The sequence below is a fragment of the Apus apus genome, chromosome 23 (genome assembly GCF_020740795.1).
Source record: "Apus apus isolate bApuApu2 chromosome 23, bApuApu2.pri.cur, whole genome shotgun sequence".
NCBI lineage: Eukaryota > Metazoa > Chordata > Aves > Apodiformes > Apodidae > Apus > Apus apus.
This window is the reverse complement of record NC_067304.1, coordinates 1,241,148-1,266,682: the sequence shown is the minus strand read 5'-3', so window position 1 is coordinate 1,266,682 and position 25,535 is coordinate 1,241,148. Positions and strand designations below refer to the sequence as shown.

General features: G+C 50.1%; 1 protein-coding gene across 1 annotated transcript in view; it reads left to right on the top strand.

The window, feature by feature from the left end:
• The first annotated feature begins 3,592 nt into the window (after positions 1-3,592).
• Positions 3,593-25,535, top strand: part of PKP1 (plakophilin 1) — a 46,945-nt gene continuing 25,002 nt past the window's right edge. The window contains exons 1-3 of the mRNA XM_051639097.1: positions 3,593-3,794; positions 11,606-11,706; positions 21,568-21,992. Of these exons, the coding sequence (XP_051495057.1) occupies positions 3,593-3,794; positions 11,606-11,706; positions 21,568-21,992 (728 nt within the window). The remainder of the gene's footprint in view (positions 3,795-11,605; positions 11,707-21,567; positions 21,993-25,535) is intronic.

Here is a 25,535-nt window from a genome sequence, read left to right as displayed (position 1 = left end):
AGGAACTTCTTTCCTTTCCTCCCCTAAGCTCCCATGCACAATGACAGATCTCTGGGGTTGGTGAAGTCTACCCACTCCACCAACGGCCAGCCCATGATCTGCCCAGTGTTGTCACCCTCTTGTCCTCCCACAGCACCAGCCCCAAACCATCTCAGTGCCACACGTATGTGAGAAGTGGAGGGAGGGTTTACTCAGAAGCAACCTGTCCATGTGTCTCAGCAGCTTCTGCCTGGCTTTCCTCAACTTGGCAGCTCCATGTTCACCTTCAGCTGGATCCTGGTTACTCCACTGGATCTGAGCTTTTCATCTGCCCTGTTCCTGTGGCACTTTCTGGTCCCACAGAAGAAAGTCTTTCATGAGAAGCAGAGTGAAATGAAGGCTTTGCAAATCTGAAGAGCAAGTTTCCTTCTGGAAAAACCTTGCCAGGCTCTGGGAAGTCTCAGGGGTGCTGGGGCAAGGCTGAGTCATTGCTCAGAAAATAGCGTTATCCTGGGAAAGAAAGGAAATTCCCAGTACCTGCAACTCTGTCCCTCCTGGTGACCACCCTCCTGTGCAAGATCAACCCTAAATGCAAAAAAAAACCAACCCCACAGCAGGACTCCTTGTCCCCAACTTTGGGGGCCAATTAATTCCCCCCAAGGGCAGATTTTGCAGTGACCCCTCGACACTTTCAGCTCAGGAGCACCCGACAAGTTGGAACAGCAAGAACCCCCAAAAACCCCCCCGCACCGCTCCGGGAGCAGGATCGGGCCCTTTGTTTGCAATCAGCCAGTTGGCAGGAATCCCAGGAACTCACACAAAAATGCTTTGAAGAGGCCAGATGCACAAGGTGTGGCCCGGGCTGGGGTGGGGAGCCGTGACTCACGGCATCACCATGCTCTGCTCCTGAGCCCTGGCACCCCAGCCAGGGCCTCGTCTCTCCCTCCATTCACCACTTGCCCAGTTCTTTTTAATTCTTTTTTTTTTTTTTTCCATTATTTTAAAAATTATTTTCATTTTTTTTTAACCCCGCCCATCTTTTGCCCACCGTGCCCTAAAGTTGACGTGGCCTTTGTTTCCCTTTCAGCCTTCTCCCTGGCTGGGAGCTCCAGACAGAAAGGCAGACAGGGAATTATTTGCTCCAGGCACTGGTGGGTGCAGGCTCGGGTGCTGTGCAGGGCCCAGCTCTCCCCGTGCTCTGCCAGCCAAGCATCCCCAGCTCGTGATTCAGAGCAGAAACTGCCATTTACACAGAGGTGCAACAAACTCCTTTGTTTAACTCCCTTTTGCTCTTTTTAGCTACGGCTTTGGAGCCTGTTGCAGAAACCCGGGAGATTCTCTCCCTTGGGCTAGAACGTGCAAACTCGCCCAAAGAGGCTGTTGTTTCTGGAAAGCCTCTCTGAGCTGCCCCAGCCCCACAGCCCAGCTCAGCATTTTGGGTGGATTATGAAACAGGGCAGATGCCAGCGGGGAGCAGGCGGATTATCTACCAGCAAATGACGGGATGTGATAAACACTTGGCTTTCTCGTGCGAGGACAGGGTGAGGAGTGTTCCTTGCCTCGGGGGAAAATGACATTACAGGTTTGCAAGAGCTGGGCACTTTGTTGTGCTGAAGCCACCTGACACTGACAGCCTGTCATTGATTTGTGAAAACATCGTTTGGCATCGATAACAAGCTTTCAGGAGAAACAAGTAGGACAGAGGAAAACAACTCCCAGGTATTGCTTGGCTGGTCCCTGCCTGGACTGGGAGGGCACAGACTTAGCCCCTCTCTGTGAAATGCAACAGGAGCAGCAGAAAATCCTCCTCCATCTCACTGGGCATTTGCCACTCAGTTTAGGGCAATGTTCACCACCCATCCTGCTTTGGCTTTGCTTGGGCATGATCTGAATGTCCAGGCTGGTTGGCTGATGGAGCAGAGTGAAGCTACTGCATCCCTTGGGTGAGGTTTCAGGAAGTGTGGTGAGAGGGGACCAAAGGTAATTACTCTCTAGACACAGGAGTCTCATTGACAATGATTTGATTTCTACTGTTGGGTTTCACTGGAGGAACGTGCTGGGGAATCAGAAGGGAAAGGTGCACAATGTTCATCTTCCCCAGGAGCACGCCCTGTGCTTTCTGACACTGCTCTTGTCCCTGTGAAATATGGCACCCACGTGCTCACGAGCCACCAGGGTAACACAAAACCTGATGAATGGGAATGAACAAGGTGCTTCACTTCTGTTTTCATGGAGGAGCTGTGAGCTGAAACCACCAGGCCTGTGGGCAGCCAGACCCTGGCCATTGATGAGTCCCACGTCACCTCCACTACATCACCCTCCACGCAGATGTGTGGAGCACCCCACTCCTCCTGGCCCTTCTCTGAGCTGTGTGCTGACATGAGCACCCAGGACCCCATGCTGGGGGGCCCAGGAACCTTCTGCCCTGGCCACCCTCCTCTTGGCCTCCCTCCTATGGGGATTGTGCCTCTTCTCCTGTATCAGCCTCCTGTGGCTTGGCAGGAGCTTTGTCAGCGCTTGCTGTGACCTGAAACTGGTCACACCAGCACCAGGGTGTTTGAATCCCTGCAAATGAGTTGCTGCAGTGTGGCTTGGCAGGGAGGTAATTCTCTGCTTGAATTCATAACCTGGCATGTCATTTCTTGCACAGCCATTTTATCTTCTACTCTGCTTGCTAAAAGTCCTAGTTTTCTCCGTGCTGCCCCAAGTTCCTTGCAAAGACTGTCCCTGCCCTGGGGGCTGCCCTCATTTTATTTCTCCCTGCAAAAGGTGGGACCCCCTTTGGGAGGAGGTCTCACACCACGAGCACAGCAGGACCCTGCAGTCAGCAGGACCCTCCATGACCCCTGCTTTAGGTGCCACCCTGCAGCCCTGGGCTCAGTGGGGTGGCTTTGCAACCTGTGTGGGCAGAGGAAGGGCTTTGCAAGTGGGGCTGTGGGACACGCTGAGCCAGGGAGCACCAGGGCAGGATGGAGGCCAGACCCCCAGGCAGGAACAGGCACTGTGGTGGTTTTGCTCTTCTGACCCACGGCATGAACCACGCTGCCTTCAACTAGCAGGGGCGTCCCCAGGCACTGAGCCACCATTTTCATCCAGTTTAGACCCAGGGAAATAATACAAGACAAGCTGAGCAGGCTGTGTGGGAGATCCTCCAGCCCTCCGGCTGCCCAGGAGCGCCCTTTCCTCCCCAGCCCCACGAAGCCTCACCCAGGAGCCCTTCACAGTGAAGGGGCAGTGATGTCCACCTGCAGCCCTCACACCTGCCCACCTCGCCTGCTCCTCCTCGGTCCCCTTTGCTCCCCCCTGGACCCCTGGATTTGGGCGCGGGGAGGCAGGTTTGGGGCGAGGGAGCCCCGCAGCGGGGCGCGCGTGGGTGTGTGCAGGCAGGGCTGTATATCCAGTCTGGCAGAGGGTGTTTCCTGCTCACACGCTGGGGAGCTGAGCTGGGAGCAGGAGCCCTGAGACAGCCTCAGCCCGGGGGGGGCGTATGGCAAGGAGGGCTTCAGGAGATTAACCCCAGCAGGAGACGCGTTCGCGGGCGGCTCGTGTGGTGCCCGGTCAGGTGAAGTGCAGCCCCTCTCCTGTCCCCCCGGCCCCAGGCTCTGCTGCAGCCATGCTTCACTCTCCGCTGAAAACAGCCTTGGCCTACGAGTGCTTCCAGGACCAGGCCAGCTCCACTCTGGCTCTGCCCTCGGACCACAAGCTGAAAACGAAGGGCACGGGAAAACAGCGGGTCCAGGAGCAGGTGATGATGACGGTGAAGAGGCAGAAGCAAAAGTCATCCGTGTCGTCCAGCGTGGGCCACTCTAACCGAGGTAAAACGCCCCTCTGGGGACAGAGCAGAGGTTCTGGGGTGTTTCTGGGGTTTGTTTGTTTGTTTGTGGGGGACAGACTGGTTTGTGTCTCTGAGGGGTTACCCCAGGAAGGGGATGTTGAGGTCTCTTGCACTGGATGGAAGAGTTAGGACATGATGCAGAGCTGGATGCACCAACTCCCTCCCTGGTGGAGCTGATCCCCTGGGCTGCTCCACATCCCCCAGGCACTTGGACATTTCAGTGTGGGTCTATTAACCATTTGTTCCCTGGCTTTAAAGCTGGAGTAGCTGCCCAACCTTTGCAAATGCTTCCTTTGCCAGTGCTCCCATGGTCGGAATCCTCCACCAGACCCATCCCCTCCTCTGATGGCCAAAGCCAACAGTGTTGCTCTTCCCTGTGCCATGGGGCTAGGAGCCTCCAGCTGGGGCTCAGCTGTCTCCTGAGCAGGTGGAGAGCAGGCAGCTCTGCTGGCTTACAGGACATGAACCTGAGCTTGGGATTCATCTCTGAAGATTCCAACACGTCTCCCATTTGCAGGCTGTGAAGTGTGGGAGCCTCTGGGAGACCCCAGTGAGAGTGGTAGAAGGGACATGAGTGAGGAGAGAGGTCCTCTCCTTAATTCAGCAGCTTGTGTTGGGTCAGTGGGGACACTTTGCAGCCCCCTCCCTTTTGCAGATGGGCAGAAAGGGGTGCAGGGGACCTGGCAGCCTGGCCACCTCTATGCTCCGAGTCTGTGCCACAGAAAGCAAGCAATGAGCTGAGTCCTGGAGCCAGGTTTCCTACTGGAATACCTCTCTCCTTGGGTCAAGGCTTGGCAGGTGGTTTTCTTCACCGTCCTTGCGTCCAGAGAAAGCCAGCTAGGAGATCAGCCCCAGCTTTCCCCAGCCAGGAGCTGCAGACCCAGAGGGTTGCAGCAGGCAGAGAGCAAAACCTCCTGGCTCTGGGAGACGCTTTCACCAGCAGCTGCAACGACTTCATTGCTCCGGCCACGTCCACTGGGAGAGGAAAGCCCAAGGCTTTGGGGGAGAAGAGGGGACTGGGGCTGGGGCTGAACCCTTCAGCCACGTCTGGAGTGAGCAGCTGGAAAGCTGGGCCAGCTGGGCCAGTCTCTGCCACCTCTTCTGGGGACTATGGCTTGCCCAGAAGGTTTTCCAAGCTGGATTGTGAAGCTGAATCTGGCTCTGGGAGGTGTCATGGTCCAGACACACGTTTAGGGCTGCTTCCCCAGCGTGAGGCTGGAGGTGAAGTGCAGGTGGTGCTCCCATGGGAGCCATCCTGGCTGTAATGCCTGGCAGTTGCTGCAATGGAGGGAACAGGGCAGCTCCAGGGTGGGTGGCATGTGAGCAGGGCCCCACGATGGGCACCACCAGGAACAATTCTGCTTTGTTTTTTTTTGTGTGTGTGTTTGTGGACATGGAGTCCATGGGGGACAGGACAGGGAGAGCTTTCTTCTGGCACCAAAATGGAAGATGTAAATCTCCTGCCTTAGGAGGGTTTATTGCTTAAGGTGTTATGGTGCTGGACCTACCAAACCAACCAAACAATGAAAAAAAACCACCCCAAAACCAAACCAGGATGTGATGAGAGGCTCTGGATGGGGACTGGGGCAGTGGCAGCCTCCCTCCCCAGTGGAGGGGTGTTTCAAGGGGAAGGGGGCAGAGAGACATCACCCACTGCCACCCGGAGGCAGGAAGGAAGGGAGGCAGAGGGTGATTATTCCTCTTGGAGAGGAGCCCAGGTGAAACCTCTGGGAAAAAAAAAAAAAAAGCAGCAGATTCCCAAGCTGCCCGTCTCTGCTCGACAGGCTGGAGCTGAACTCCTCCTCCAGACACTTTTGGAAATGTCTGGGAATGGGAATTGCGTGGAAATGTGCAGCTCTGGTTTCTGTGTCCCAGGGAAGCTGAGTCACATCCAGCTCCCAGGGGCTGAGGCTTTCCCATTCCCACCACAAAGAGGTTGATCAGCACCAAGGTCCTGATGGCTGGTTCACCACTTCGACTGCTCCCACTGTGTTTCTGGATGGAATCCCAGAAGGGCAAGAAGCTGCCTTTATTTTAGGGCTTTTCTCCTGGTTTGAAGCCCAAGAGGGTCAGGCTGAACTTTCAAGTATGGATTTTTGCTGCTGTTGGTCCATAGGTCAGATGAGCAGATATGAAGAGAAGCATTAATGTTTCCTACAAGCTACAGGGGTCTGTGGGTGTGGAGGTCTGACTGTTCAAATGCTCCTCCAACCTCAGCTGTGTCTCCCCCTATGACTGCTCAGAGATGCTCCTCAAAGGCAGCACAAGCTGTGAAACTCGCAGAGCCCCTCGTTAAGCATTCAAGTGCTCTTCTCCTTCTGCACCCAGATTGTTTCCTGCATGTGTCTGCTTAGATGTTGGTCCAGGTGGTTGGTTTTGCATTTTGATCTGTGGTTTGAGCAGGAGCTCACGGTGCAGAGCTTCCCCAGCTTCAGGAACACCTGTGCATGTAGGGCAGGGAGCATGGACATGGACCCCTCTAGCATGTAGCAGGGATGGGTGTTGTTATATTCCATAACTGAAGTTTCTTAAGAGGGTCAACAGACATTCCCTCAAAGTCCTGTTAACTGATGGATACATAAAATCAGTTGGTTATTTGGACTGAAGGCATTGTAGCCACTCTCTGAAGATCTGGTGACAACAAACATGTACACACAGCACAGCAGGGCAACATGATCCATTTGGGCTCAATCTGGTGTTCACTGGAGTAGAGCAGTGAGCAGAAGACAGTGGCAAGCACCATAAATCTGCACCCAGAGTGGGACCTCTTCTTAGTGCAGCAGCTACAGGTGTTTCCAAGGATGGCTGCAGAGGTCGGGGTCTGTGGGGTCTGCTCTGAGGCATATCTCCCCTTCTTACCATGGGTGAAGAGTTAATTGGATGTTTCCATCTGAATTTGTGAGTAATGCAAATTTTCAAGGAGAAAGGAATTTCAGCAGCACGGCAGGAGGAAGGGCCAAGCTGAACCAGCTCCTCAGAGCCAGCAGCGTTAGGCTGTAGAGTCCTCTGGCTAAAGAAAAGCTTTTCCAGTGGCTCGTCACTGGGTAGAGGAAGGAGCAAAGGTCTGAGGAAAGCTGACAGAGGAGTGTTGTACCCAACTGTCTCATGGCTGGGCTGTGATTCAGAGGTTTCCTGTGCTGGCTGTGGCTGAGGGGAGAAATCCCACCTACCTCTGATGGGATCCCATGTAATCTAAAGGGGATCTTGACCGATGTGAAGAGGAGATTTTGGAGATAACATACCTTTGGAAGACTTCTGTAACCTTCCCTCAGCATGGGATGATTCAGTGCAAGCCTTTCACTCTTTCACAAACCTCACAATATTGGAAGGCAGAAGCAAAGTTGGGCCATTCCTGCAAGAATCTCAACTTCTGTGATTTCACTAACGCTCCTCTCGAAGGAGGCACCAGGCTTTGCTTTGTGCCTCCCACGGGCCCTCTTCTCTCTACTACATTTTTTCCTATGTTTAATCATCCTTATTGTTTTAAAGCTGTGCATAGTTGATGTAACTCACCCAGCCTGCACTACCAGGGACTGGTTCTTGTCTTGCCTTTCCCCGCCGCAAATTAATATTTATTCCCATGCATCCATTTCCACAAAGCTCCCTGTTAGCTTCATGTGTCCAGCTGAAGCCTTTCACTGTCATGCTTGAAAAACGGCCCTTTGAACACAAATCTTCTCCTCACCAGCAGTCTCTTAGCTTCAATGAGTGTAAATTTGCCTTTGAAGAAAATAAATAACTCATCAAGCACAGGCACGTTGGGTCAGGTGAAGTCTCAGTTTGCTTTGCCATGATCAATAGCAGCTATAGAGAGAGGGGGACCAGGACAAGGTGGGCATGTACTAGGGGTCACAGGGGTTAAGTGCAAGATCTTTCATGGAGCTGTTGGATCAAGCCCAGAGTAGGCCATGAAGATGATCAGAGGATGGAGCAGCTCTGGAGCCAGGCTGGGAGAGTTGGGGTGTTCAGCCTGGAGAAGAGAAGGCTCCAGGGAGACCTTAGAGCATCTTCCAGTGCCTGAAGGGGCTGCAGGAAAGCTGGGGAGGGACTTGGGACAAGGGCAGGGAGGGGTGGGATGAGGGGGATGGATGAAAAGTGGAAGAGGGAGATGGAGGTTGGAGATGAGGAGGAAATTCTTTGGTGTGAGGGTGGTGAGAGCCTGGCCCAGGTTGCCCAGGGAAGCTGTGGCTGCCCCATCCCTGGCAGTGTTGAAGGGCAGGTTGGATGGAGTTTGGAGCAACCTGGGCTGGTGGGAGGTGTCCCTGCCCATGCAGGGGGCTGGGTCTAGATGATCTTTAAGGTCCTTTCCAACCCAAACCATTCCATGATTCTATAGTCTTGCAATCCTTACCTGTCATCATTAGGTTATAGTTGTGAACTGTCCCACTGAAGTTAAATGAGATTTCAGACTGGCCAAGTTTTGAAGGAAATGCCTTGGGGAGTTGGCAATTTAGGGGTGGGAGAGAGGGGTTACTCTGATAGCCCAGCCAGCACTTGAGCAGCCCCCAGTGGTATTTTCTGCCCGCTACCATCACTGATTGCAGGTTGTGCATCTCAGTGATTCTCATCCATGTCCTTTCTGCCTCTGTCCCATCTGTTACCTACTACTAATAATGTGTTTGTCCAAGTGCAAGTGGGCACTTCAGACACCTAAACAGTTGCTTGGATGACCACAAATGGGACACACACATATGGACATAGCTAGAAAAAAGCACCAGAAAGGCATCTCCCTCAAAGAGCATTTCCACCCCCTGTGTAAGTGTTGGGTTGGGGTTTTTTTTAGGAGATAGTCTGGTTTTATCCTCGGGATAAAGGCTTGTATGGCCTTTAACCCTGAGGTGGCTGAAAAGAGGAGTGTCCTTCCTCTCCTTGGGGGCTGGTGACACACGTCCAAGCTGGCTCTTAAGGTGAACAGGCAGAGAACAGTCTAAACTTGCAGGACTAAGCAAAAATGATGTTTGCTTTAGCCACCACAATCAGAAAATCCCCAGGTTCCTCCTGGCCTTCAGACTGGGCTCTCCAAGCAATAAACCACAGCTGTGTGGTGACAGGAGCAGCACCTTCTCCAACCAGCAAGGCAGCTTCAAAATGCCTTGAACATTTGAGGTTATAGATAATTACATATTTACAGGCTCTTATATACAAGTTCTTGGAAGTGAAGGCAGCTCTTGAACAACTGAAGAACATAAACTTGCATGAACTGCCTGGTCTCTTGAATTTGGCCACGTAGTGGTGATTTTATACAAGAAATTAGAGATGTGCCTAAACTGGCTTATTTTAGGTGTCCTCTTGCTCAACCCCAAAGTTTTTAGTACAGCTCATGACCAGAATGGCTTATGAAAGGAAAAACATGGTCCCCAGGGGGGACTGGACAGAGTAACTTGTGAGTCATGCCCAGAAACACTTCCAGCTTCTCACCCACAGCACCAGGAACACACTCCCCGCTGCTCCCACCTGGAGTTCCATGAGGTTTGCACAGAACAAGAGGATTGTTGTAAGAAGGAATTCCCAGGAACTGTTGTCATGGGATCATTTTATCTTTGTGCTCAGAACTCAGGTGGTTACCTCGCTCTGTGCCCTGGCCCAAACTTACCTTTCAAGTCACAGAGTCAGAGTGGTGGGGCTTGAAAGGAACCTCTGAAGATCAACAAGTCCAACCCCTCTTCTAGAACAGGGTCACCTACAGTTGATCCCACAGGAACACATCCAGGCAGATTTGGAATGTCTCCAGAGAAGGAGACTCCAGCACCTCCCTGGGCAGCCTGTCCCAGGGCTCTGCCACCCTCACAGTCAACAAGTTCCTCCTCATGTTCAGCTGGAACCTCCTGTGCTCCAGTTTGTGCCCATTGCCCCTTGTCCTGTCACTGGGCACTGCTGGGAAGAGTCTGGCCCCATCCTGCTGACACCCCTGGAGATATTGGTGAGGGTTGAGGAGACCCTCCCTCAGTCTCCTCCCCTCCAGCTGAACAGCCCCAGCTCTCCCAGCCTTGCTGAAGCCCAGCACTTAAGTCTGATCTGGAGTTTCTGGGAAATCCCTGGGTGGGGAGGGAAGAACAAAGTGAAGAGCACCCCTGAATTCTATTTCCTGTTGGAATCCATGGCCATTTCCTTGCTTATCAGCAAGTTCTGCACAGTTTAATTTATATGGAGCAATCAGATCTAGAGAGATCTTAGGGAACAAGGCCCACCAAGTCTCTAGACTCTGTGAAAAATGAGATCCTATGGTTTTCTGCACAAGTCTGTGAAACTGCTCTGCTGTTGCTTGTTCTTTGTTCAGCAATGCTCTTCAGATGCTGCCATCCACACAGCCTTGCTTCTCTCTTGTTGACAATAGAAAGCAAATTCATTATTTATACCCCAGCTGTGGGATTCGTCTTCCTGAGAAAATGCAAGAATTTTCAGCCACCAACCAAATCACCATAACAGGCTCTGGATGCCTCAGGCCAGGCAATAAACCAGATTTATTCCAAAGATCAGTGGCTATAGAAGCCCTGAGTGGCTTCAGGGCCTTTGTGGTCGAGCTTATCCAGTTTATCTAAGAGGTGACTCTTATCAAACAATCAGAGAGATTAGGATATTTCTGACATTACCCACCAGTTTAGGTGCATAAATTAAGACAGGTAAGTCCTGATCTTGTACTTCGTTAGACATTCAGAGCTTCCCCTGGAAGTTAATTGGAGTGCAGGGTTTGCACTTCCTCATAACGGGGTTTGGGATGCCACAATTATTGAGCATTTTTGAGAAGGAAACTTCAATGACTTTCAGCTCTTGTGGACCATCTGAAGGGGCATGAAGGAATTCCAGCACAGAAAAGGAATGACCTGATTCAGTTTTTCTTCTAATGATGATTATAGCATCATGTAAAATACTCTTAAGAGGGATCCAAAGATTGTACTGCTGGTGAGAAACACCTGGAAGAGCTCTTAGTGGGGCTGGGACAGGTAATTCCAAACACTGATTAAAGCACTGAGAAATAGTAGAAATGGCTGTTGGGTTCCTCCTGTTCCAGGATATCTGCCCCTTTATGAAATGTATCTAAGATCTAGTCTCATGTATTTCCCCAGCACCCAAAAATAATGATGGAGCTTAGTACATTTTTCAGGAAAAGAAAGTAAAAATACACAGATTGATCTTTTAGAGACTGGAGAGTGAAACTTAAGGCAGTGCAATTAGGATTTTTAATGTTTCACTACTTCAGATCCCCAGGTATTAAATCGACTTGATCATCATTTACCCATATTTGTTATTTCCTATTGATGGAATTTAGTGAGCCTTGCTCAGGCTGCCAGTGTTGATGGGGTTGTTAGGATTCAGCCCAGGAAAGCCAGACTGGTGAAAGGGTCTGGGATGGGTTTTGCCTTCAGAGAAGAGCCAGGTTTTTTATACCTCCATGTCAGAATAAGGGAAGTCTGTTCCAGGATATGTGGCACAAAATATCATCCAGTTCCTCTCATATAGCAAAGACCTAAGACCTTGTCCTGGTCTCTGACCTCCTCTGCTCTTGTTGGCTGTAGATTTTAAGGCAGTTGGTCTTTTGTGCTGCAAATCTTAGGCTGTTGCTGGTGGTCTGAGGGCTGAAGTTTCAAAGAGCTCTTCTGGAATGAACATCTGTCCTGGGTTGCCTGCAATGACAAGGACTCAGCTCACTGCCTGTCTTTCCTATGCTCCTGTTAAGGTTTCTAACTCTGATACTCTTCAGTACCTAAACTCACTGGAAAAAAGAGTCCTGTGCTCTGAAGGGTGTCTGCTGGTGCCTCTTGCTCCTGCTGACCATGTTTTTTCCATTTGCAGGTTCCATGTATGATGGTTTGGCTGATGGATATGGCTATGGGACATCCCGGGGCAGCTATTATGCCAAAACCCAGACAGGAAACAGCAACTGGGGATATCCGGTAAGAGGCTCTTTTAGCTGGGAACTGTGGCATTACTTGAGCTGACCTGTACAGAAAGGAGGAGTCATGTAGCAAGGTCATGGAACTTCAGAAACTTGCCTGAGAGAGATCTGCCCTGGCTATGACTGTCTTAGTAATTCCAGGCAATGGAAGAGGATGGTTGAGGAGCCCGTATCTCCGTGGTGTGTGGCTGGGGATTTTAGTGTGGACAAGGTTTGCTTTGTGGATTGATGTCCAACTGGCACAAGAGGACTGAAGCTGTCTGAAGGATCAGTGACAGGTTCAGACTCTTACAATTCAGCTCAGGTGTGGAGCACATCCATTGCTCACCTGGAAGAGTTTTCAGTTTTGTTCCCATGTACCAAACAACTTCTCTGTGTCCAACACGAGTGTGGTTGAATGGTGATGATCAGGGGATTTACATCATAACTGGGTTGCTATTCCCAGCCTCATTGCTGGTGCAGGCTCTTTTCAGATACTCTCTGAGCTTGGAAATGAGGTGGTCCACTTCTCCCATAGAGATTTCTGGAGAATGGATTACAGATTGCCAGAAAAAGGACAGGTGAGACAGTACTTGTTTCTGTCCAGTCTGAGTCTCACATCCCACAAGAGATCCTGCTCTTGTCCTTGGTGACAGACTCCTGGTAATCACTCCAGACCACTTAATTGTCTGCTGGGACAACTTGTGCTCGTGTTGCCTCTTCACCTCAGGCCTGTTTTCTGCTTTCTTGGTTTTCATCAGCTATAAAGTAGAAATGAGCAATTCACACATCTGGGATTTGAATATGGGAAAAAGAAAGGGCTCCTTTAAACAGCTTGGGGTGGCAAAGCAGCTCCCTCTCAGCCATCAGAGCACCAGGAAAGGGGCTTATGTTGGCTTCGAGCACAAAGGCAGAGGTTTGAAGATTTTCCTGGTAATCCACAGGTCCTCTGCCTGTTCATAACGGCAGCATTCCTCAGCTTCAGGAAGATCTCTCTGTTGTCTCTCCTAATGGCCCTGGTGTGACATGCTCCCTCCCAGGTGCCAATTCACTTGCTAGGTTTGCATCCTGGGGTTGCTGCCCACTGCGTGTTCAGTAGGAAGGTCTGGGAGCACTGGTACATCTTGGAAATTCTGATTTACAGACTGTCTCTTCACTTGTTTCAGTGTCCTTGGCTGAGCTGGTCCAGCCCCAGACAATGTGCTTCTGCCTGGTCTAAGACCAAAACTGTGACTATGTTGGGTCAGAACACGATGGGCCGAGGGTCCTGTCTCTGTCTCTAAGGCAGTAATGGCCCCTGCAGAAGGGTCTAAGCATGGCAAGCAGGCAGAGATGCATCCCAAAGTGGTTTTCTTGCCATCAGAAATTTGCCAGTGAGGGACCTCTTGGACCTGAGGTGGAGTCTCTGGGCTTCAGAAGTCAAATGATTGTGATGTTTTGCTTCAATGACCTGTTACTGTTTGTTGTGATTCCTGAATAGAGTTTGTTACACTTTGTCTAAGAAAACTGTTCTGTTCCAGCTATTTCAGTGGGTTTTAGCTGTTTTGTTTGTTTAATTGTTGGGGTTTTTTTGCTAAAGAGGTAGGAAACTAAGCCCCAGCTCTGCTGTTGTCCCTCCAACACGTGCTCATACTGGCAAGGTGACAACTAGTGTTGCTGGTGTGAGGATTATTGCTTAATTTGTTTATTCCTGATCTTCACAATCATTACACCAGCTGGACAAGTGCTGGGTGGTTAGAAATGCCACTGGTTGCTGGGGATTTCAGTCCAGCAGTGTTGGTGTCATAGTGAACAGCTTGCAAGATCGTTGTGAAGATCAGGGCCTCCATCAGCCACCACAGCCCTGGACACAGCAGTTCAGCCCCTTCTGGTTCACCAAGGACTTACACAACTCATGGCTTTTCTCTGAAGAGCTCTTCTGCATTTACTGAGGAGGGAAAGTATCTCTCCAAGCTGTCTTACACACTTTTGTTCTAGAAGTTTTTGGTAAAGGTCTTCAGGACCTGGGCTACTTCAAAAATAGGGACTGGGAGTTGTGAAGGATTCAGGGTAAGATTTCTCTTACCTAACTGTGTCTCTCTGAAAATCAGCCATTTTAACAAGTCGTCTAGACTCCTCCCAGAGCCAACAAAGAGAGAGGTATGAGAAGGTGATTCATCTCCCCTATCTTGGAGATCTGTCAGGTCAGGATGAATCAGCCCCTCTGGATGCCTATCTCCTTCCACTGGCAGCTGGATCCGACCAGTCACCCAACAGGTAGATGACTGCAGGTAGGGGCAATGAGTCCCAAGTGCCATTGGCACATTGGAACATATAACCTCAAGCCTAAATCTGCTTAACAAGCTTAGCAGACATCGTACACCCCAACCACACTGAGGAACCTCCTCCTTATTTCTTCTTCCAGAAGAGTATGAAAGGTTTACACACTTCCCCAACCACCCTCCAGCTTGGCTTCACTTTAACTTTTGTCCATGGACACATTTGAAGTCTGTGCTGGTTCAAGGCATTCTAAAAATACGTTTCTTATTTGTAATTCTAATTTCTAGAACAAAAGGCTTGTAAGATAGTTTGGAGAGAGGCTTTCCCTCATCAGTAAATGCAGAAGAACACTTCAGAGAAAAGCTATGAGCTGGATAAGTCCATGGTGAACCAGAGGTGGCTAAACTGCTGTGTCCAGGACACTCTGTTGTGTGTGATGGAGGCCCTGATCTTTGTAATCATCACTTAAGACATGAGAACAAAACCAAAGAAAATCTATTTTTGAACACAAAACTGCTGGGCTTATTTCCAGCTGGAGCTGTGACTGTTTCTGGGAAGTCCCCAAGATCTTTGAGCTGCAGAGGCAAATTCATGTATTTCAGAGAAATGACTTGTATAGCATTCAGGAAAACTCAATCCACAGCACCTGCAACAGACACTGCTCTTATATTGCCTTAAGCTCAGGCATTGCCTTAGATGGTGACTCCAGATGACAGGAGGTGTCCTGTCCCACCCACAGCTCTTCAAAACTATAATTACTGATTTCCTTGTCCTGTCCTGTGTCTTCTTGGAAGCATCAGGTTTTTTAGTTCTGAGTTTTCTTCCCAACCTTATGATACTGATGTTCAAATATTAGAGGGAAAGAAATGATTGATCTGGAGGAAGAGCTCTCTCTGGATCAGTCAACACCAGACTAAAACTTTTCATTTACCTGTTCTTAATTACTCTTTTCTGTTTATTCCTCTCCTGGGGGTTCTCATTTGTAGCATCACTGTAACTAGCATTGGATTGAGCAGTCAGGTAGCACAGGGAATGCTGAAATGAGTGGGACCACTCCAGAAACAGGCACTCTGAGGACAGCAGGTTTGCAGTGTTTTCTTGGCTCACATGTTGAGGGTTGGCTCAGCCTTCAGGGATGAAGTCCTCCATCCCATCTCCTCAGTGGCCATGATGGGATGCAATGATGGGGCATTAGTGACTGCAACCCTCTCTGCAGTAGGTGATCTCTCAATCCAGGAGCTGTTGAGTGCAGAAGACCCTTAGAGACATTTGTTACCTTGTTGACAATGTGAGTTATGAGTGGCCACTACTTCCTAAAGCCATCAAAAAAAAAAACCAGCTGGCTGTGCTGTGTCCTGATGTAAGGCCTGAGCAGTGCCTGAGGTCCCACAGAAGGTGCAGTGGTGACCACAGTTTACACAGACAAACCCAAGGGAGGTTTAAGCAAGCTAAGCAGGGCACCCAGAGCAGTGCAGTCATGGCAGAAGTCTCAGCATGAGCTGCACCCTTGGCTCTCACACCTCAATATCCCCCAAAAATAGGATCTGTTCACCACTGGGCTCAAAGCCAGTGTCCTAGGGTGGTGGCCCATGGGCTGCAGTGTGTGCTGCTCACCCAGCTGCAGGCACAGCTTTGGAGGTGCATGGCCAAACTCTGAACACCAGGGAAAGGCAGTTGGTGGAGCCAGGATCATGCCATCAACAAAGACCCTCTGAGGCTTAATTCCCACCCGGAGCAGTACTGCTCTTGCCTGGCTCTGCTGGGTTGGCAGGTCCATCCCTGCTGGAGAGTCAGGGGCATTCCCAGGTCCTGTGTCAGCTTTGGCACTGTTGGGATGATGCAGTGACAGGACAAAGTGCAGAAGTCCACCCCCAACTCTCTCTGCCTCTCTCCAGAGCAGAGCTGCTCCAGCCCATCTCCATGGATGTTAGGTTAGCATCATCCCCTCAGAGCTGACCACAGCCTGAGGCTCGTAGGGAGGAGTGATGTGTCTGCTCCCAGACCAAGGGATATTTGGGATGGCTACTCCCACTAAAGCAGTTAACTGAGTTGGATTCTGCCATATAATAGTTGGGAACCAGTGGCTACTGGGCCACCAGCTCACCCCTCTTCTTCTTCTGGGTTCCACCTCTGGGGTTTCAGGCTCTGTGCTGGCCCACCCAGCTTGGTCTCTGCAACATTCCAGTCCGTTATGGCACCAATGAAAAACGTGCACGTTGGTGATCCCTCTGCACCAGCTACTCCATGTAGATTCCTAAACAAATGTTCTGTGTGGGAGAAAGCTGCAGAGCTTCCTGTCCCAAATGCATCATCTGCATCAGGGGTGTTTGCCATGAGACAGGAACATTCCTTTGGCTTTGCCTCTGAGGACAAAAATCTCTCATCATCGGGGGGAGCTCTGTCCTGTAACAATTTCAGGACAAATTTTGTCTTTTGCTGTGATGGTGCATTCAAGTTTAAAAGAATCCCCAAAATAGAGTGTTTTGGGTGACCTTTTAAAGGGAATAAAGATTTCTAGTTGCTCATCCTTACTTGGTCAGACCGTGGTGTCCCTAGGAGGTTTTGCAAGAGGCTTTACATGTGTAGCATATTTGGACATTACCTTTCCCAGTCAGAACAAACTTAACCACCAAGACCTAAATCTCAGCTGCGCAAAGAACCAGATGAAAACGCATCTGGAAGGGCAGCACCCAGGAGAGGTGGGAAAGAACCTTTCAGAAATGGATAAACAATGTATTTGCTGGTTTTGCAATTTTTCCCCCTGCAATGGAGAGCACAGCAGGCAGCAGCTGAAGCGTTTCGCAAGCAGCACCAGGAGTTCTCCCCACCCACCACGCAGGGTGGGACGCTGTCAGGTTGCATCGCCTGCGCTTTGCCCTCCAGCCTGGGAGAAACCTGCTCCTGACGTGTTTATGCCGAGCCCTTTCCTTCTCTCTGTCTGCTGCTCTAGAAACAAACAAATTGCCAGGGAAAAAAATGAGGGGTAGGTAATGAACTGATGGCGTCCTTAGATGCAGGAGGCAGAAACACCCAGTTATCTAGGAGGGCCACCGAGGTGGAAGGGCAGCTGAGATGGGAGCAGTTCCTGGGGCCTTGCTCTGTGCTTCTATTTCTCTGCAATGAGGGAGGAGGAGAGGGACTTCTCCTGGTTAACACAATTGTTGATGGAAGAAAAATACAGAGCAGACCTCATGATCAGTGACTGGGATGATGCCAGTTTGGTTTATTTTTTTTACCAGTTCTAATCCCAGCTGAAATAAGAAGTTAAAAATATTTATTTACCTGCCTTGTGCAGCCGTTGGATGTTCCAATTGACTGTCCCGTGTTGCAGGCTGAGAACTGATGATCCACAAATGCTTATTTATTTAAAGGCAGGTTTTTGCTGCTGCTGCTGAAGGAAAGACCTTACTTTCCTTTCAGGAAAAATTCCTTCCCCAAAAGGCTTGTCAGGCCCTGACACAGTCTGCTCAGGGAAGTGGTGGAGTCACCATCTCTGGATGTGTTTAAAAGTCATGTAGATGGAGTGCTGAGGGACATGTTTTAGCACCCAGATGCTATCAGTGTTCATCTTCACTGTCTTTCCTTCTTGGGCCTCCCCTCCTTGTTTTAATATGAATAAAGGGCTCCCAGGGCTTGGCCTCAAACATACAGGCTCCTTTCTCAGTAGGGAGGGGAAGTTCAGGTTTAAATTCAGGATGTTGACATTGCCAGACTGCAAATGAGCATCCTTCTGCATCCTCCAAGAGCAGGGACTGCTGACATCTGGCTGAAAGGAGAGACTTACCAAGCTGCCCCAAATTCTCAGATCCGTGGAGAGAAGTGTTGGTGACAGCTTAAAATGGTTTCCAGACCTTGAAGTACAGAGGGGATCACTGTTTTCTGTCTCTACCCCACTTTGAGGGGTTTCCTTGTCTTTTCCAGCACTTCTCCACACTTCTGAAGGGAAGAGTTGTGGACCTGGCCCATCTCCCCCATGCAAACACCCACAGCTCTTGGCAGATCCAGGGTGTTGGGAAATCTGGGTGGTTTGTGAGGTGTGAAGGCCAGAGATTGATTATTTCCTTTCACTAATGCTATTCTGCACAGGGAGAGCTCACTCCGCACACATAATGGCAACAGCAAAAGTGACAAGATTGTTGTCAGGTGGCTCATGAAACCACAGACTCTGTAATAGCATCACCTTCACCTTCAGAGATGTCATCTCTTCCCCAGACAGCAGAGCACCTTGCTTCTGCCTCACTGTGCATCCTGTCTGACAGATCTCTGCAGCCAGCAGAGATAACAGCGCAGGGAACACCATCCCCTTGGCCACCTCTGCTCCAGCATTAGGAGTGAAGGTCTCAGACTTAAGTCTGGTGAACATCTGAATTGAGGATGTAGGTTTTAGCTTGAGAAAGGTGCTCTCAAGGCCCAGACATGGCACTTTGCTGAGCCCAAGGAGGGATCAGGCCAGCTACCTCTGTGCAAGGATTCATAGAGACCATTTGGCAAGCAGGTGTGACATCCCCTGAAGCTGGCAGGAGGCTCCTCATCGATTTGGAGGCTTTGGATCAGGCTCCTGCTGCAAAGAGGAATTCTAAGATACCAATTAGGTCCGTGCCACTTGAAAGAGATTAAAATGGGCTCAGCCAAGCATCTAGTAGAATCAGCAATAAAAGTCATGCACTGACTTTGGTAATGAGCTTCACATCACACGGGAACTATTTTCCCATGAGTTTGCAAAAGGCTTCCCCGCCCTGCCAGGACCTGCACTGACTTGCTGCTCAGGGCTCCCTGTGTTGCAGAAGGGTGTCTTTCCAAACAGGCAGCGGCTTTGCTTCGCCCATCTTGGGGCTGGCAAGGAAGAGGACAATGCTACATGCCACTATAAAACACAACAGGAAATAAAGAAGAGATCATTTTGGATCTATAAAGGCAGACACACTCACACCTCCCCTCGCCCGTTCTGCTGGCGAAGAGCCCGTGTGTGTACAGAGGAGAGCAAACAATAGCTTTAGATAAATAACAAGTTAGCTCTTCCATGGTTAGCTGAATTGGTTTCAGCAAATGCCCAAGGGGCTCTGCAGCTCTGCCAAGCTTCTGACAGCCCTGCAAAACAATCCCAGTTTATACTGACTCATAAAGGAAGACGACAGGGCTGACATCTAACAAGCTGCTGCTCTGTCCTCCAGGAGAGCCCTGGGAGTGGGTTCCCCGCTCCACTGAGCAGCAGAGTCCACCCTGCACCTCTCTGCCACAGCCCTGTCCCCTTCCTCACTATCCCCAGGGTTTCTGAGCCCAGGAAAATGAAGAAAATATTAGGATTATATCACATGAGATATCATCACCTCAGAAGGACATAGTCATCAGCAGTGGGGTAGATCATGACTTCCTGAAAGGCCACTTTGCTGTTGCTGCATCCAAAGCAAAACCTGGATGGAGTGAAGCTCTGTTCATGGCCATCAGGGAATTGCAGTGAGCTTGTCCCACTGCCAGGAGAGCCCCCAAGACCATCACACTTACCCAGGTGCCTTGTCCTTGCTCTTTTTATCACATGCAAATCCTTCCTCCAGCTCCCTGGGAGCTCTGTGATGTGCACCAAACCTGTTACCTGCTGCAGTACCAACAGGTTTGGTCTGTGTCCTCTGGAGTAGAAGTGCAAAGAGAATTTGCTGCCCTTTTCTCCCCTTCCAGCAATTCACCTGTTTGGACTCAAACCTGCAGAAATGAAAACCTGTTCAGGCTGGTGCTCAAGTGACAGAGCAATCTGGGTGTCAACTGGAGGGGTTCTTCTGGCCCAGCTGACACCTGAGCTGGGCAACCCCTTTTAAAAGTTTTCAGCCGTTACCTGTGCAACTCTCTGGGCTGCAGCAGAGAAGATTCACTGCATTCCTGAAGATCAGTTCCTTAATGGAAGTATTTGGCTTCATTAATTACCATAATGACAATTCTGCAGTGCTGGAGACAGGAAGGATGCTGAGTGTGCTCAGGGCTGGGATGAGGTTGGGGCAGAGCAGCAGGACTCTGGGTGAGCCTGCAGAGTTCACCCCATTGCTCTGTCAGGGGGTGTTTCTAGGTTAGGAAATATGGGGGGTTTTTTTCAGTGACATGAAAGATTGAACAGCCTTTCACACTTTGAGCCTTCAACCTTCATGGAAATAATAAGGTTCCAGTGTTGACTCTTCTCTTCCAGCCCAAGGGATCCTTGGTTGGTTTTTGCAGAAAGAGGCATCCAAGGTCCTGCTGATTAAAGTCAGGTCAGAAAAGAATCCTTGGCCCAACAGGAGACCACAGATGAGCTTCCCTGAGTCAAACCAAGGGGGGATGGGGCAGGCAGTTTTATTCTTTGGTTCTTTTTATGCCTGTTTGATGTATATCTTGGAGATCTGTGGGGGATGCAGTAGAAAAACTCAATTTCATGGGGCAAACAGCACTAAAAAAGCTTTATTTATTTTCCTTTCTGGAGTAAACACCTCAGTGATTTGTCTCTCACTTGGATACAACCCTGCAGGCTTCCAGCCAACACTGGCATCCAGAAGGTTTAGTATTGCTAAAGAATATTGGGGCAAAGCTGGAGGACATTTGGTGAAGAGGTGAAAACATTTTGAACTGTCAGCAGACCAGCTAAAGCTTTTTTTTGTTTGTTTGTTGGCTAATTGCAGCTGTGTTTTTTTAACTGTCTTTTATTCTTCTTTTTTTATTTCTTCTTGGCTGAGTCATCTCAATCCTTCTTGAATATCCCCCATTGTTCTCCCAACATCCCATTGTATGAGCTGATACTACACACCTTGTAATTCTTAAGCAGATGTTCATTGTCTCCACTTGTTTCTTGGCACAATGAGATTCAAGAATCCAGACTTACTGATTTTTTCACTCCCATTACTTCTTTCCTAAGGAACTTGTGGATAGAAGGAGAATGAAATTTTCCTACAGGAAAGCTGGGGAGAAACTTTAGGCAAGGGCTTGTGGTGAGAGGACAAGGGGGGAATGGTTTAAAACTGAAAGATTTAAGTTAGACTTTAAGAGGAAATTCTTTGGTGTGAGGGTGGTGAGAGCCTGGCCCAGGTTGCCCAGGGAAGCTGTGGCTGCCCCATCCCTGGCAGTGTTGAAGGGCAGGTTGGATGGGGCTTGGAGCAGCCTGGGCTGGTGGGAGGTGTCCCTGCCCATGCAGGGGGTTGGGACTGGGTGATCTTGAAGGTCCCTTCTAACCCAAACCATTCCATGATTCTATTAAAATAGCATAAGGAAATGAAAAATAAATGCAGGCAGTGCTGGAAGGTCAGAATGGGGCATCCTCCTCTGTGTTAGCAAGAGATGTGACATGAGCTCCTCCAGTTTCAGGTTGGGTTAGGCCCCATGTGCTGGAGATAAGACATTTTCTCTGGGTCACGTCTGAGCTTTCAATTCTGCTTTTAAGCTCCTGGATGACGTGTCCTGACCACTCAGTGTCCCCAGTTTTCAAGGGAGGATTTAGCACCTTTGTAAGGGCTGCAGGAGGGCTAACATCTCATAAATTTTGGGCCACCAAAATACCTCAGAGACACAGGAATTTGGTGACACCCACACAGGAGCAGAATCGGCACCGTCCACCTGCAGCTCAGCCCTCTCCTAACTCTCTTGTCTCCTGTTTTCCCCTGCCCAGCTGTACAACGGGACCCTGAAGCGGGACGTGGAGAACAGGCGCTACAGCTCCTACAGCCAGATGGAGGGCTGGGGCAGCAGGCACTACAGCAAGGCCATCTGCAGCCCCACCAGGGCTGGCAGTGACTACTGCTTCGTGCAGAACATGAAGAGCAGCCGCAGTGAGCCCGACCTCTACTGCGAACCACCCCGGGGCACCCTGAGGAAGACTCAGGTGGGAGGTCGGGCAGAGCACAAGGCAACCTTGAACCGCCAGAGCATCTACAGCAGCTGCAGCACCCAGCAAGGAACTACCAGGACAAGTAAAAAAATGCCAGCACGAGCCCTCTCCTGCCCCTCAAGCAACAAGGCTGATGTGGTCTATGCCCAGCCCATGATGAGCTGCAAGCAGGACACCGTTTATGGACAGGCTCAGTCCAGCTCCAAGTAAGTCTGCTGAATTGGATTGAGTGTAGAATGGACTTCCCAGGGAAGTGGTGGAGGCACCATCCCTGGAGGTGTTCAAGGAAAGGCTGGATGTGGCACTTCGTGCCATGGTCTGGAGATGTGGTGGTGTCAGGTCATAGGCTGGACTTGATGATCTTAAAGGTCTTTTCCAGCCTTGGTGGTTCTGTGATTCTGTGATCTGCTGTGGAGGTCTTTCCATCAGAGTCAGTCACCTGAGCTGCTCTGTAGCCACTGGAGACCTGCTCCCCAGTGCACACTGTGCTTAATCGTATCCTGCAGCAGAGAAAGTGGGTCAGATGAGTCACACTCTTCAAGGGCTTATTTCTTCTCGTAGGCTATGGAGGAAATAAATATGTCTGGCTCAGCGGATGTATCTCTGTTGTAGCTGTGGGACACTGGGTCTCTGGACACTCCCAGTCTCTGTGGTGGTATTAGCTGACAGTTCCTTTGCAAGATGAGGGTGAGGAGCTGAGGAGTGGAAAGCCTGGTGTGCAGTTTGGGCATCTCTCCTGGCTGTCACACTGCTTTGATTTGGCAGAAATCAAACCTATAAGGTCACCTAACTTTGAAGGGGTTTGGTTCCTGAGGGTCTGACTCAGAGCAGAGCTGAGAACCTGCTGGGCAGTTGTGTTTATGCCTCTGTCTTTTCAACCAGCCCTTGTTTTTTTTTTTTCCACCAAATGGTCTGATTTGGGTTCCAGAAAAAAACTGAGACACAAATTGAAAGAATTATTTGCCTAGTCAGGAAAGAGGAGAGAATGGAAGCTGTTCGATTTCTTCCTGTCCAGAGGATCCAGTCTTGTTGGGGTTAGGAATTATGCAAGGGTGGAGGATGGTCCTTCATGTCTTGGCATCAGGTCCATTCTTGCAAATGTTGCCTACAACAACAGGGCATGTAAAACCCCCAGTGAGCTCAGATACTCCCAGGCTGATAAATCTGTGCAGTGCAGCAGAGCTCTCACTGAAAAAATAAGCAGGTTTTGATGGCATTAGAGTGATGTTGATTCAAAGCTGCCCCGATGCTGATGGCTCCACTGTCTCCAGCTCTGGAGCACCAGCCATGTTCTGCCATAGTCTTGGGAGAGATTTGGTCTGCAAAACCCATAGACTTGGAAGACCACGGTTTACATGTTTTACATGTTTACATGATGGTTTTACATGTTTTGAACTGTAAAGCTTTGCAGTTCAAGGTTGTAATATTCTATTGGGCTGGAGAAGGAGGGTCTGCATCCTGGTGGTCCCTGGTCCAAAAGAGAGATTGCACATGGCAGCTTAAGTGTGAGACCTGGGGGGCTCAGAGCCTTTGTCCCAGCTCACAGCAATACTGAGGTTGTTGACATTGACCCAAGGCATGATGTAAATGTCGAGGAAAATCCTCCCTCACACTCAGCCCTGTGAGCCAAATCAGGCCCTTTTTCACATCTGAATGTTGATTTCCAGATTCCTCTGGCTAATTCTCTGCTCAGCCTCCCTCATTTTGTTCTGAGTGTGTCCCAGAGTGTGTGTCACTCACCATTAGCAGGTTGTCATGAAACCCTGGCTTCCCACGTGCCCAGTTACTCCATATTTAACACATGCAAAGTTAGCCCTGACCAACCTGGAGCACTGGTGGCATTGGCTTGCTGTGTTCAGGAGCTTTGTAATTCCTCTGGGATGGGAAACAAATGTTACATGAACTGGGAGTAACTTGTTCTAGGGAATTTCTGACTAAAGAGCATTGAGTTGGGGTTGTTCAGCCTCAAGAAGAGAAGGCTCTGAGGAGACCTTAGAGCATCTTCCAGTATCTGAAGGGGCTCCAGGAAAGCTGGGGAGGGGCTTTTTACTTGGGTATGTAGTGATAGGACGAGGGGTAACAGTTTTAAGCTGGGAGAGGGGAGATTTAGCTTAGGTTAGGAGATTTAGGAGGAAATACTTCAGTGTGAGGGTGGTGAGACCCAGGGAGGTTGTGGAAGCCCCATCTCTGGAAGTGCTGAAGGGCAGGTTGGATGGGGCTTGGAGCAACCTGGGCTGGTGGGAGGTGTCCCTGCCCATGCAGGTGGTTGGATCTAGATGATCTTTAAGGTCCCTTCTAACCCAAACCAGTCTGGGATTCTTTGAAAAGTGCAGTGGGAGGGATGGCAGAATGGTTAAACGTGGCACTGCAGCTGGCTTCTGCCTGCAGAAAATACTGCTTTTGAGAAGTTAGTTCCAGGCAGGCTCCCTCCAAAGCAAGCCCTGCTGTGCTCTAACTTGGTCATTGCTTTGGAAAGGTCACTTGGAGACTAATGGCATTTTCTGAAAAGAAGAAGAACAGCTGTTGTGAGAGGAACACTCTACAGCACTGGGTGCCCCTTGGTTAGGGAGTGGCTCCGTTTATACACTTCTCCTGGCTTGGGGCATGGCCCATCTGGCAGAACCTGTTCTGATGTGGAAACCTTGGGCTGCAAGTTGTAGGCTCAGCTGGGGCTGTGTCCCCTGAGTAAATCTGATTTGGCTGGGAAACACCCCCTGCTTCCCTGAAACTGGATCAGTTCGGAGGGCAGTTTGTACCCATCCTTCTGCTCTTGACTCACAGGGATGAGGCTGGCAACAGTTGTCCTTAAAGTTCTGGAAACACACTAAGGAATCTTTTCCTCTTTGAAAACAAAACAAAACAAAAAAATTAAGGCATTTGCCCTGTTGGGGGTGTTCAGTCTGGAGAGGAGAAGGCTCTTGGGAGACCTTAGAGCACCTTCCAGTACCTGAAGGGGCTCCAAGAAAGCTGGGGAGGGACTTTGGACGAGGACAAGGAGTGAGAGGACAAGGGCAAATGGAGTAAAACTGGAAGAGGGAGATTTAGGTGAGACATGAGGAGGAAATTCTTCACCATGAGGCTGGTGAGACCCTGGCCCAGGTTGCCCAGGGAAGCTGTGGCTGCCCCATCCCTGGCAGTGTTGAAGGGCAGGTTGGATGGGGCTTGGAGCAACCTGGGCTGGTGGGAGGTGTCCCTGCCCGTGCAGGGGTTGGAACTGGATGTTCTTTAAGATCCCTTCCAACCCAAACCATTCTATGATGATTCTATGGTTACAGAGTGTCTGGCAGGTCACTGGTAGCCTTGCTCTGTGGTGTGCTCTTGTGGGAAGGGGCCTTCAGAGATGGGTTAGGACCATGTGGCCTCTCTTTGCTGTCTAGGGCTGTTTCATTGTGGAGGTTTCTGCACTTGGAGAGCTCGAGCTTCATTTGGGTGGCCTGATCTTTGATCGGGGAGAGGTTTGCTTGTAGGCATCCCGTTATTGACCTCCACATGGAGGAAGAGGGCTTGGCTGGGTAGTACCTGCTGGTGGTTCCCTGTCTGAAGCTCTGCTCCTATTCTAGTAGTTCTCCAGGAACAGCTTTTGCCTTTATAACAAGGATAATTCTGTGTTCAGTTTTCGTGCTGCAAATCTCCTGTGTAGGTGGGTATCTTGTCTGCAGGGCAGTAAACCATCTCTGGGAGGTTGGAGGGGCTTGATAGGTTCCACACTTTCAGAGGTGATCCAGTGGGGTGAGGTGCATTGCTGTGAG